General features: G+C 49.0%; 1 protein-coding gene across 2 annotated transcripts; it reads left to right on the top strand.

The window, feature by feature from the left end:
* The first annotated feature begins 531 nt into the window (after nt 1-531).
* On the top strand, nt 532-10,032 carry TBR1 (T-box brain transcription factor 1). Of its 2 annotated transcripts, none has more exons than XM_033111447.1 (6): nt 532-1,469; nt 2,057-2,211; nt 2,570-2,691; nt 3,307-3,465; nt 4,477-4,538; nt 7,540-10,032. In XM_033111447.1, the coding sequence occupies exons 1-6, from the start codon at nt 778-780 to the stop codon at nt 8,396-8,398; spliced, it is 2,049 nt and encodes a 682-aa protein (XP_032967338.1). In that variant the 5' UTR covers nt 532-777; the 3' UTR covers nt 8,399-10,032. The 2 variants fall into 2 exon arrangements, with proteins under 2 accessions (XP_032967338.1, XP_032967339.1); XM_033111448.1 differs by lacking the exon at nt 532-1,469 and adding an exon at nt 1,570-1,632.
* The last annotated feature ends 2,576 nt before the right edge of the window (nt 10,033-12,608 follow it).

The following is a 12,608-nucleotide window of genomic DNA, read 5'->3' as shown; positions in this document are numbered from 1 at the left end:
AGCAGCAGTGATTTATTTATCAAAAAGGTGTGTGTTGGGGTGGGGGGGGGGTTCGCCGAGGACACGCAGGACCTGGTCACAAAGGACTGCCTCAGGTGTTGTGTGCTTCTGTATTAACTGAAAAAGACAGACTCTGGAACTTTTACAGGGCGAGAAGAGGCCACCGGCTCGCGCTTTGTATACTTTGCACTTGAAATCGTTACATTCAACTGAATATTTGGCTCATTCAGATCCGAAAAGTCTCCTAGCACAGTCGAATTTCCTCCTCCTCCCCTCAGCTCAGAAGGAGGGGAGTGGGGGGAAGGTAGCAAAATGTTTACTAAATTGCACGTCTTTGAATCTTCCTAAAGCAGTGGTCACAAAGCTTAAAGGTGACACAACAGTGCTCACGTAAAACCAACACACATTCCCCACCCCCCAAGCCAACAATAAAATCATCCCCTTCAATTTGCCATGATCGTCGCGACCAGGAGCCAGGTGATTATCCTAATTAATGTCTATCTAATTAAATTACTGTCAGCAGTTAACCAATGGCAGGAGCCGTTTCATCGGCTGCACAAGCAGCAAGATCAAAAGTGAGCCTTTTCTGATTGCTGCATAGTGTCAATTGGCCAATCTCTTCTCCCAGGGAAAAAAAAAAAGTAAATCAAACCTTTGAGAAGCATTTGCTAGTTGAAGTGCTTTCTGTCTAGTGAGGGGGTCTGTGGATTTCTAGTTTATGATAAATAGGACTTTAAAAACCAGGGACAGGAGGGTGAGTGTTCAGGTTCTAGAGCTATGCAGCTGGAGCACTGCCTTTCTCCTTCTATCATGCTCTCCAAGAAATTTCTCAATGTGAACAGCAGTTTCCCACATTCAGGCGGATCTGAGCTTGTCTTGCACGATCATCCCATTATCTCGACCACTGACAACCTGGAGAGAAGTTCACCTTTGAAAAAAATTACCAGGGGGATGACGAATCAGTCAGATACAGACAATTTTCCTGACTCCAAGGACTCACCAGGGGACGTCCAGAGAAGTAAACTCTCTCCTGTCTTGGACGGGGTCTCTGAGCTTCGTCACAGTTTCGATGGCTCTGCTGCAGATCGCTACCTCCTCTCTCAGTCTAGCCAGCCACAGTCTGCGGCCACTGCTCCCAGTGCCATGTTCCCGTATCCCGGCCAGCACGGACCCGCGCACCCCGCCTTCTCCATCGGCAGCCCCAGCCGCTACATGGCCCACCACCCAGTCATCACCAACGGAGCCTACAACAGCCTCCTGTCCAACTCCTCGCCGCAGGGCTACCCCGCGGCCGGCTACCCCTACCCACAGCAGTACGGCCACTCCTACCAAGGAGCTCCGTTCTACCAGTTCTCCTCCACACAGCCCGGGCTCGTGCCCGGCAAAGCGCAGGTGTACCTGTGCAACAGGCCCCTTTGGCTGAAATTTCACCGGCATCAAACGGAAATGATCATCACCAAACAGGGAAGGTAATGCTACGTTCTCGGCTGCCGCTGCTTCAAGCGCCGCCCGGGAGCAAGAGCGCCCGGGTTGTGATTGCCGCGGCCGCGATGATTTGGGGTCGGGAGCCGGGTGGAAGGCGCTCTGGTGCGCCCTAGAGTTGGCTGGTTTTGAAAACGGGGGAAGTGGAAGGTAGAAATCACAGCGGTGATGTTGGGGGTGGGGGTGATCCCTCTTTAGAAAGATGGTCGGAAAACCAGTCAGTGGCCGGAGAAAGGCGAGAGACAGAGGGAGAGCCCCGGCCAGCGGCGGGAAATGGAAGGGACGCATCCACGCTCCGATGCACGACAGGTGGAAATGCGGGTCGTCAACCTTGCTCTCTACCTGGGCAGTGATAACCTGCTCACTCCCCACTCCAGCTCACCGTCCGATTTCTCCTACTTCGGCCCCACTTCTTTTCCTCCCCCACCACCCCTTTTCTAACGCAGCTAACCTTCGCTACCAACGCTGCGAGAACAAGTTTTGCTTTGCTATCTGGCGCCGCGCTTCTTGCATTTAATCTTTAACATTTATGTTTTTCCCCCTTGTTTTCTCCCCCCCCCCTTAATTTAAATAGGCGCATGTTTCCTTTTTTAAGTTTTAACATTTCTGGTCTCGATCCCACGGCTCATTACAATATTTTTGTGGATGTGATTTTGGCGGATCCCAATCACTGGAGGTTTCAAGGAGGCAAATGGGTTCCTTGCGGCAAAGCGGACACCAATGTGCAAGGCAAGTCCTTCCAATTAACACGTTTTCCTGACACTTATTTAGGTGAGAATGATTAATTAAAGCCTTTGTGGACTGGCTCGAGCGACTTTTAAAACGATCGGCCAATGACTTCTAAAAGGAAACGAGGGGGACAGGGGGACAGACTGAGCGGCGAGAAGGGGGAGGATTATGCAAAAGCTATTTTAATCCTCCCGTTAATAGGAAGAGAGCGCGGCCTAAAAAAGCCCCAGCTAATGGGCCTCACAATGGAATAAGGTGTGTGTGTGTGTGTGTGTGTGTGTGTCCGTGTCCTAAATTGTGAGGAGCTGGGACTGGGCAGTGCCCGGGGCGTATGTAAACAACGTATTTCTTTCTCTAGGAAATCGGGTCTACATGCATCCGGATTCCCCTAACACGGGGGCTCACTGGATGCGCCAAGAAATCTCTTTTGGAAAATTAAAACTTACAAACAACAAAGGAGCTTCAAACAACAATGGGCAGGTCAGTGGCTCAAGCGCTCATATCTCTCTCTCTCTCTCTCTCTCTCTCTCTCTCTCTCTCTCTCTCTCTCACACACACACACACACACACACACACTCACACACGTTCCTTCCTAACGTTCAGTTCGTTCGTTTAAATCAGCATGAGAAACTGGATACATGTTTCTTTGCTTAATTAAAAAGACTTTTAAAAATTCTACTTCCACCCGCCAAAATTATATTAAATAATCTGTAAAGTTGTTCTCCTCGCCCTCTGCCCAATTCCTGAGTTCCCGACCTTCTCAAGTACAAATACTTGATTGATTTCGAGGAGGAAACCCACAGGATCTGCAGGTTGTGAAAATCTTTGTTCCTCGCTTTAGGAGGACTAGGAGAAGGGCCCTGAGGCTCGGGCGGTTGGGTTCTGTACTTCTCCGGTACTCGGACGATCCTAACTCCCACAGGAGCGCGCGCTGGTCGGTCCCAGCTAGCGGGTCACCAGCAAGGCGAGTCCGGGGGTCAGTCAGCCCAGGGACCGGCTCCTGGCGGCCTCCGCTCGGCACGCAGCGCGCAGCTCTGCGCACACCGACCGCGTTAACGCGCAGCCGGGCGCTCCGTTTTTCTCTCCGCCGGACAGATGGTGGTTTTACAGTCCTTACACAAGTACCAGCCCCGCCTGCATGTGGTGGAAGTGAACGAGGACGGCACTGAGGACACCAGCCAGCCCGGCCGTGTGCAGACATTCACCTTCCCCGAGACTCAGTTCATCGCCGTCACCGCCTACCAGAACACCGATGTAAGGAGGCTTGGGGGCTGGGCGCGCGGCGGGCGGCGTCCGCTGCTCCCGGCACCCGCGGGTATCCCCCCAACCGACCCGGCTCCGGCACTGACAGCAGCCACAGCTGGCTCTGCCGAGCCTTTTAGGCGCAGGGGTAGGCACCTGCTGAGCATCTTCCCTAAATACTTCGCCAAGGGAAAAAACTCTTCCTATTCGTCTCCGTCGCGGGTCATCCGGGCCGCCTTCTAGGGCCTAGGATTTCTACGGCTTCTTCTCTTTGGAATTTTTAATTTATTTCTCAAATTAGAACAGATTTGAATCTGCCTTCTTAAGAAGTCCTCTTCCCTTTAGAAAACAAGCAGATTTCCCCCTACATTTTATTTTTGGCAAGCTGTGCCATCATCTAAAGAAAAAAAAAATTAAGTCTCAAGAACTGATGACTGAAACAAACATCACTTTTTGGGTGGTCAAAAGAGCAAACTCATTCATACATGTAAAAACTACAATAAATCAAAGTACTGTGGGCTATAGAATGAGTTTTCTAGCTTTTGAACCCCTTCAGCATTTACAAGTTTGCAAAAACCAAAACTGATTTTAAGATGCCACTTGTAGGTTCTTCAGGTTGTGACTCAGAAGCGACCAACTTTTAACAATATTAAAAATAGGCAATTTTGTTGATTAATTCAAGTGTCTCTTAAAGACTTTTGTCTGAATGAGTGCATTGGGTGTAACAAGCATTTTTAAAATGTGCTTTTAACCCAATTTAGAACACATGGGAGAGCTAATTGAAAGCAATGCTTTAATTTTAGGCAACATTAATTTAAACATGTTCATCATAACTTTCATGATACTTTCTTTTTTCCCTCCTTTCCATCCACTCCCTCAAATTTTTCTGCTATGAAAACGTTGCTATTTGAGGAAACTGTAGGCCTTAAACTCTTGTAAAAAGTGGCAGCTAATATATCCTCAAACACCCAATCCTTCTATATGGAAGGTGAGGCCATATTAATCTTCTTTTCTCTTTCCCAGATTACACAACTGAAAATAGATCACAACCCCTTTGCAAAAGGATTTCGGGATAATTATGACACGTAAGTAATTTTGCACCTTCTTTCTCAAATAGTTGTGCAGTTGGGCTTCAGGTCAAAGGTGGATTGTTGTGTACAAGGCTTTTGGAAGCTAGAATGTGTGAAGATAGTGTTGTTTTTCCTTCCCTTTTGTCAGCTCCCCTTCTCTCTGGTGACCTTCTGGCTTAGTACTTCAGTGGTTTTGGTCAAAGGTTTCCTCCACTTATTTTTAGTTTTCTTATGAATTACAAAGTTGTTGGTGGGCCTCTGGGGCTGGCTGGCTGGCTGGCTGGCGAAGCTGCCCTGGTTCCCGGGTGCGGGAGTTTTCTGTGGCACTGCAGATGCTCAGCTCAGATTGTCTGTGTCTGAAACCGCCGGATTCTGCCTGAAAGTGCATGTGGCTCTGGCAGTTGTTACAGTCTCCTTGGCATATGTGACTTTTATTTACCCATTTCCAAGTTTTGTGTAATAGCGTTTCCTATGCAAGTTTACTACGGACTGAATAAAAATGTGCACCCACCACAGTCAAGTTCATGAACAGAGCTGCTGTTATAATCATTTCAGGCTTTGGGAAGGACCCAGGTGCTGTTGCTGTGTATTATTTATAAGCTTTAAGAGAAAAATATTTCCTCTTCGGGGTGTTTTAATTAAATGTGTTGGTTCCCTGTTCTCCAAGCCTCCCTTACCTATCTTCATTTCTTTTCTATCAAAATGCTGTTCTCTGGGGGCAACAGTAGGTGTAAATGGAGTGCTTTCTGGGCTTGTCTTAGCATTCTTGCTCAGAGTCCAAGTTTAGTGCCTAAGAGTTCAGACAGTGTTATGCAGGAGAATCTACCTCTGGACTATGGGATGCCCCGATTTTTTTTTTCTGACCATAAAAGGGAAGGGCACATACATTTTAATTTCACAGCTTGCATTAAGTGCCTGGAATAGAGCTACAAAGTTGAAGATGTCTTTAACTAGACATACATTACATTTATGAAGAGACAAATGGCCACCTCTATTCCATCTCCATATAGATACCAACCTTCCCTCCCAGTAATTTTTATAACAAATTGAAAAGAGAGCCATTGACATTACTGCCTATAACTATCATGTGCATCCCCAGAAGTAGTTCAAAGGAAGCAAGCCTCACCAGTGGTTCCCCAGAATAAAAACTTGGCTCCTTTAGTCCTCACAATCGAAAAGGTGGACCCAGCACAGTGGAAAGTGTGTGGCCCAGGAGACCAGAGTTATTGGTCTCTGTACTATGGGGTCTTGTAGATTTTGAGCTTTTAATTCTGTTGTGAACATCTGTTCCAAAGCATTTTATTTTGCACAAATCAATTTGGTAATCCCAAGTGGGTTGGGACTTGGATGGGCATCCTTTGCAGACTTTTTTTCTTTTAAAATATTGTGGTGGTAAACAGAAAAGATATTTGCACCTTGCTGGTTATTTTTCCTTCCTGCCTCCTTCTATTAACCTTATTTGAAATTGGAATTAAGTTTCAGGAGGGCAATTTTGTGCAGTAATCAGAATGTACCTGAGCAGCTTCAGTGTAACCCTAACCTGCCCTTCCTCTGGCTGACTTTTGTTGGAAAAGCCACCTCCCTTTGATTCTTAAATCACTTTTTTTTTTTTTATAAAAAGCTGCTTTACTTACACAAATGGATACTTTAGATTTTTAGGGGTTAGAGAAAAGTAGAATGGTTTGTTACATTCTCCCTTTCCACTGTTATGTTGGTTATTTGGACATGGCTCACTGCTGGAGAAACAGGGAGAGCAGTAAGAGTTCACGGGGACTAGAGAATTGTTTGGCCACTCACCAGGGAATCTCCTCCCCAAAGGATTAAGGTCTGACAAGACTGAGGCTCTCTTTCAAAACAGTCTGTTGATTAAAGATTAAAACATTTATGTGTGAGCTAAATAAAAAGAGAGGCATGTGTGTATGTGTATGAGAAAACACTTCTACCAATCTTGATCCAATCTCGGTTCCCGCTCAATTCTAATGGGATTTTCTAGGCCCAGGGTCTAGAGTTAATCTTTGATTATCCTATTTAAGGTAATTCCCAGTAACACAATTACTGTCTGGGCAATTACTGATTGGGCAAGTTATTTAAGTTCCCTTTGCTTCAGTTTCATCATCTGTAAAGTGGGGGGAATAATGGTACCTAACTCCAAGGATTGTTGTGATGCTTAGATAAATCACAGTTGTACAGTCCTAGACAACAGTGCCCGGCACATAGTCAAATTGTGTAAGGGTTAGCTATTATTAGTGGGAGATTGCTTGGAGGAGGTTGATAACTGCACTAAGAATTTGCCTCAAAGCTTCTTTTTACTGGCAGGGGATCAAAAGCTGGGAAGAGAAGGTGTAAGTCAAGAATACTCTTTCTTTGTAAAAGAATTTTATTGGTTAGTGACTTTGTTTCTAAGTAGTAATTCTAGTTTGTATTGGTAAAGGTCGGGGTGAAAGAGTCACACATGGGAAACCAGTCAGTCAGTACTGTGGAAGCTTCCAGCCGCAACACTCCAGTCTCAGAAGACTGGTGAAGGCCAGTCTTTGATTACTACCTGGATGGCCGCGTGCACGCGCGTGTCAAATGGAAGAAAACTGTCTTGAAAGGGTGGAGGAATGTGTGCCGTGTTTAGAAACTCTCACCCCAGAGGACAGGCCCGCTGAGCAAATAAACCCTTAGTCCTTGGGTTAATCTTCCTTAAGGTGTACATTGGTTGGAGACGTGGAATGGGAATTTGCTGCTGTTCTCTCGTGGTCCCCTGTACACTTGGCGAGTGAGAGCGGGGACCAGTTAAGCTTCCTTTGATCTGTATCATTTTTAGGTCCCTGAGTAGACAAATTGGTCCCATTATTCTTTCCCGAATTACTTAGGGGAGGATGCAGGTCTGTGACCTTTTGTCTGTCTCTATACTGGACAGTAAGTTACAGATGGCGAGTTTGGGGGGTGGGAGAAAAGTGATGGCCTTTCCTTCTGTCCCCCGAAGGGACCTCTGCGCCACCCCTCGGTTCTCTCTCTCCTTCCTTGGCAGGATCTACACTGGCTGTGACATGGACCGCCTGACCCCCTCTCCCAACGACTCCCCGCGCTCGCAGATCGTGCCCGGGGCCCGCTACGCTATGGCAGGCTCTTTCCTGCAGGACCAGTTCGTAAGCAACTACGCCAAGGCCCGCTTCCACCCGGGAGCGGGCGCGGGCCCGGGGCCAGGCACGGACCGCAGCGTGCCGCACACCAACGGGCTGCTGTCGCCGCAGCAGGCCGAGGACCCAGGCGCGCCGTCGCCGCAGCGCTGGTTTGTGACACCGGCCAACAACCGGCTGGACTTCGCCGCCTCGGCCTATGACACAGCCACGGACTTCGCCGGCAACGCTGCCACCCTGCTCTCCTACGCGGCGGCGGGCGTGAAGGCGCTGCCGCTGCAGGCGGCGGGCTGCACGGGCCGCCCGCTGGGTTACTACGCCGACCCGTCGGGCTGGGGCGCGCGCAGCCCCCCGCAGTACTGCGGCGCCAAATCAGGCTCGGTGCTGCCCTGCTGGCCCAACAGCGCCGCGGCCGCCGCGCGCATGGCCGGCGCCAACCCTTACCTGGGCGAGGAGGCCGAGGGCCTGGCCGCGGAGCGATCGCCGCTGCCGCCCGGCGCCGCCGAGGACGCCAAGCCCAAGGACCTGTCCGACTCCAGCTGGATCGAGACGCCCTCCTCCATCAAGTCCATCGACTCCAGCGACTCGGGGATTTACGAGCAGGCCAAGCGGAGGCGGATCTCGCCCGCTGACACGCCGGTGTCCGAGAGCTCGTCACCGCTCAAGAGCGAGGTGCTGGCCCAGCGGGACTGCGAGAAGAACTGCGCCAAGGAGCTAGGCGGCTACTACGGCTTCTACTCTCACAGCTAGGCCGGCCCAGCCCGCCGGCCCCGCGCCCGCCGCGGCCCGGACCCCGCCAGCCCCTCAGCTCTTACCCAGCTCCTCCACCCAGACCCCACCTTGCACACACCCCGTTTTCATTTGACCCTCGATTACCGTCTGCAGCGAATAAGTACAGGTCTCCGAGAGTGATTTTAAACATTTTTTTGCACAGCAGTTTCTGCAGTTAGCGCACCGACCTTCAAGTTTGCTGTAAACCGTTTGGTTATCCTACTTATTCTCCTGTGAAGTTATACAGCTAACAGTACGCCCCGCCTCGTTGTTTTCTCGCCCCCTCCTTCTATTTCTTGTAAAGAAAACTCTTCACCTTCAGGAGATTTGGGCAGTCCTGTCAGGCAGCAGCGATTCCGACCGCCAAGTCTCGGCCTCCCCATTACCCATAGGATGTTGACTCTAGAACCTGGACCCATGCAGCGCGTCCTTTCTTATCCCCGAGTGGATGGATGGATGGTAGGGATGTTAATAATTTCAGTGGAACAAAGCCTGTGAAATGATTGTATATAGTGTTAATTTACTGTAACGAATGGCTAGTTTTTAATCTCATCGTCAAGGCACAAAACCAGTTCATGCTTACCTTTTCATTCATTTTCCTTTCTTTGACTTTTTCTCCACCCCCTTTCCCCTTTTTAAAAATTGTGAGATAACTAACAATATTCCTAAGAGGCTCTGGAAACCTGAAATACTTGATAGATAATGATGGACTTCTCACTTCTCAATCCGTTGCATGAAATAATTACTCAGTGCCCCAGTGCACACAAACGGCTAAGGAGAATCCGACCAAACACCTGTAAAGGATAGGTGTCTGTTCGTAGGCAAGTCGATTAAGTGGCATGATACCTGCAAAGCAAAGTTAACTGGAGTTGTATGTTTTCCCCTCATTCCTTCTAAATAGAATAGCTCAACATAGCAATATTATTTTGCCTTATTTGTTTTTCCCCAAAGTGCCAAATTCATTACTGGTCTGTGCAGGTGCCAAATATGCTGACAAACTGTTTCTGAATATCTTTTCAGTACCCCCCTCCACCTTTATATGCTGTAAATCTTTGTAATGAATATTCCACTAATGATATAGATGACTGAATTGTTGGTAACTATAGTGTAGTCTAGTGAAGATGAATTGTGTGAGTTGTATATTTTACTGCATTTTAGTTTTGAAAATGATTTCCCCACCACCTAGAAACAGCTGAAATTTGACTTCTTTGGGAAAACACTAGCATTAATGCAAGTAAGACTGACTCCCCCCACCAAGTCTTGTTATATTTGATAAGGAGCATTAACCCCCCTGGAAATAGATTAGTAAGATTTCTAATGTTGTGTAGCAAACCTATACTTTTTTTTTGTATTTTAAAGTTAATGTGAAATATGCATCATATATAATATACAATCTAGATTCCAGTCCACAGGGGGATTTTTTTCCTAATAGGAATTCAGGGTCTAAACGTGTGTATATTTTGGCTCTTCTGTAAATCTAATGTTGTGATTTTTATATTTGTTTCGTTTTGTCTGTGAACTGAATAATTTATACAAGTACACACTCCATTGAGAAACGTTTTGTTTTTTGCTCGTTTGTATTGTCTGTGTATAAAAAGTAAAATAAATCTGGTAAAACACTATGGTGTTTGAACGCAGTTTACAGTTTGAAAATAATTATTATAGGCGATTACTTTTAAGGGTTAAGGAAAAATAGCCTATCCCCACTTCAATATGAGGCCGTCTGTTTAATGGGAACCACCTCCCATTTTCCCCTTAAATTTGTTTTATAGCACTACTAGTAATTTCTTTTTGCGTTTTATTTACAATTACTTGGTTTCCTGTAAGTCGTTTCACTTTGTTACACTCATTTTTTTTTCCCCCAGGAAAATGTATGCACTTCCTCATCATATGTCTGATCTTTCTGAAGTTGGAAAGAATGCGAGCAGGAAAAAGGAGGGTCTTTAATAAGGAGTTACGCATTTCTCTAAATTTCACAAAGTAAGGCGTGAGGCTTTGGGCAAGAGTAGGGTGTAATTGAAACGCATATCAAATTAGGCCGTTGACCGCAGCTTTATGTATAAGTTAAAAATTCCGGCCTTTAAATACGAGGCCTTGGAGGCGAGTTTCGAATCCGTAAATGCAAACACAGAATGACCTACATTTCTTAAGTGGATGGCTTTGGGGGGCGGGGTGGATTGGGTGAGGTTGGAGTCAGGGAAGGACCAACTCGTGAAAGGTCAGTTTTTAACCACTGAACTTAAAACTTGCGTTGGGGCGTATGTGGGGGCGCAACTCCATCCTTTCTACAGTGGAATCCCTGTGCCAGTCCTGCCCAACCCAGATCCCCATCCCTGGAGAACAAATGCAGAAAATGTGGATATCCCAGCTGGGAGTTTGCTGCGTCTCACTCCAGGAGTCTGCAGAGCTCTGCCTTTACCTCGTGCGTGGAGAAGAGAATTTTGTACGTTTGTCTCCCCAGAGGAAGGAGATCCAGGAAAAAAGGTGGAAAATGGTTCCACATTCTTGCTTAGTCTGGGCCAATCTCAGGCCACGGGACTAAATTTACCATCACCTAGGGATTGTCCTGTGTCACCTTTGCAATTTGACAGATGCTAGTATGAGGCTTCAAAGTTCCAATTAAAATGAAAATTAGAGGGGGCGGGGAACAAAACCGATTTGCCTTTCCTGGACAGTTTCGCCACTAGACGGCGTTCCGCGGAGTTTTGTCTGCCACCTCGAAAAGCGATGACTGATTCTCCTTTGTGTTTTTCTCCCTTCCCACACCTAAGAACTAAACAAGAGGACGAAAAAGTACAAAACACGGTGCCTGGGTAGAGAGTGAAGCCGAGCAGTGTATTCTTGTGACCTCCTACTGGGGCTGCGCTCCTGCGACCTCGCCGCCCAGTGCCACCGAGACAGGCGCACGTGCAGTGGGGAGGGCGCCGGGGATCGGGAGCGCGGCGCCGGGCCAGGCCCGCCGCCCTCGGGCCAGAGTCACTGCGAGCAAAGGAGTCGGTGTCATGTGCGGAAGCGAAGCTCTTAGAAGCCGAGGATAGATTTCACAGGAACGCAGTGCCTTGTACTAAAAGACGCACTTTAGCTGCTATTAGGAAGTATTTAGAAAATTAGGGAGGTCGTTTCCCTTGCAGCTCTGCCACCATCTGCTGTGTGGACTGAGTCAGCGTGAGGTAAATTTGCAGCTACGCGCTGCTCTCGGAGGCAGTGTGCTTTCCTGTCCCTCTCAAGCATGATTATTTCCCCTCGCTTCCAAGAAGTCTTGGGTGTCGAGTGAAGTGACACTGTCTATGTATCAGAAAAGCTGCTGCTGTTCCAAGGAAATCAGAGTTTGGATCTGGGAGGGCCGGTGGGAACCAAAGTTCGCGTCCGGGGTTAGATTTCGAGTTGCCTTTTTATCTCTGTGAGGGTAGGGGTCACGGTAAGGACCGACAGGGATGACGAATCCTCCCGGTTAACTGCAGATTTCCTCAGGTTTCCAAAGGGTAGCTTCAAAAAGGAAGGAAAAAGAAGGCGAGCGTGCGGCTAGCACTTTATTCTTGCTCACGCCTTCCCACCACTCACAGTCCGCGCCATTTTAACTCGCTTTCAACCCCCCGCTTGGGGCTGAGCGCTGTAGCCGGCTGGCGCTGCTCGAGCGGAAGGAAGGGTGCTGCTCCCGCGGTTCTCGGCCTTCGAGGCGGGCGCAGTGGGGCGGTATAGACGAGGGGCGGGAACCCAGCGCGCCGCGGTGCAGGGCTGCGGCCGCAGGCGGCAGGTGGGTCCTGCTCGGTAGGCGAGGCCGCCGCGTGGTCCGGGCCTAGCGCCGTCTGGGTGCCCTGAGCCCGGGCCAGCGCCGACGGGAGTCTGCAGGAGCCCGGCTCGGGGTAGGGCCGTTGCGGAAGCCTGGCCTCCGCTGCCGAGCCTGGGCCGAGGCTCTCTTGCTTCCCCGATTGGGCGTGCGGGCGGCTGCAACGTGGCTGTCGCGGCCGCCAGTTCAGACCGGGCGTCCAGGTTAGGGGTCCAGGCAAGGAATCCAGGCCGCGAGTGCAGACGGGGAGTCCAGGCCCAGGTCTAGGCCCGAAGTCCACCTGGGCGGTTCTAGTCCCAGGAGGGCGCGGCCTTCCCGCGGGTAGCTTCTCAAGAGCCACGCAACCGACTAGGATTTAGGACGTGAATGCGTTTTTGGGCCTAGCAGAAACTCACAAAACAG

This window comes from Rhinolophus ferrumequinum, chromosome 8 (genome assembly GCF_004115265.2).
Source record: "Rhinolophus ferrumequinum isolate MPI-CBG mRhiFer1 chromosome 8, mRhiFer1_v1.p, whole genome shotgun sequence".
NCBI classification, from domain to species: domain Eukaryota; kingdom Metazoa; phylum Chordata; class Mammalia; order Chiroptera; family Rhinolophidae; genus Rhinolophus; species Rhinolophus ferrumequinum.
Note: the sequence above shows the minus strand (reverse complement) of the source record. Positions and strands in the feature narration are given on the sequence as shown.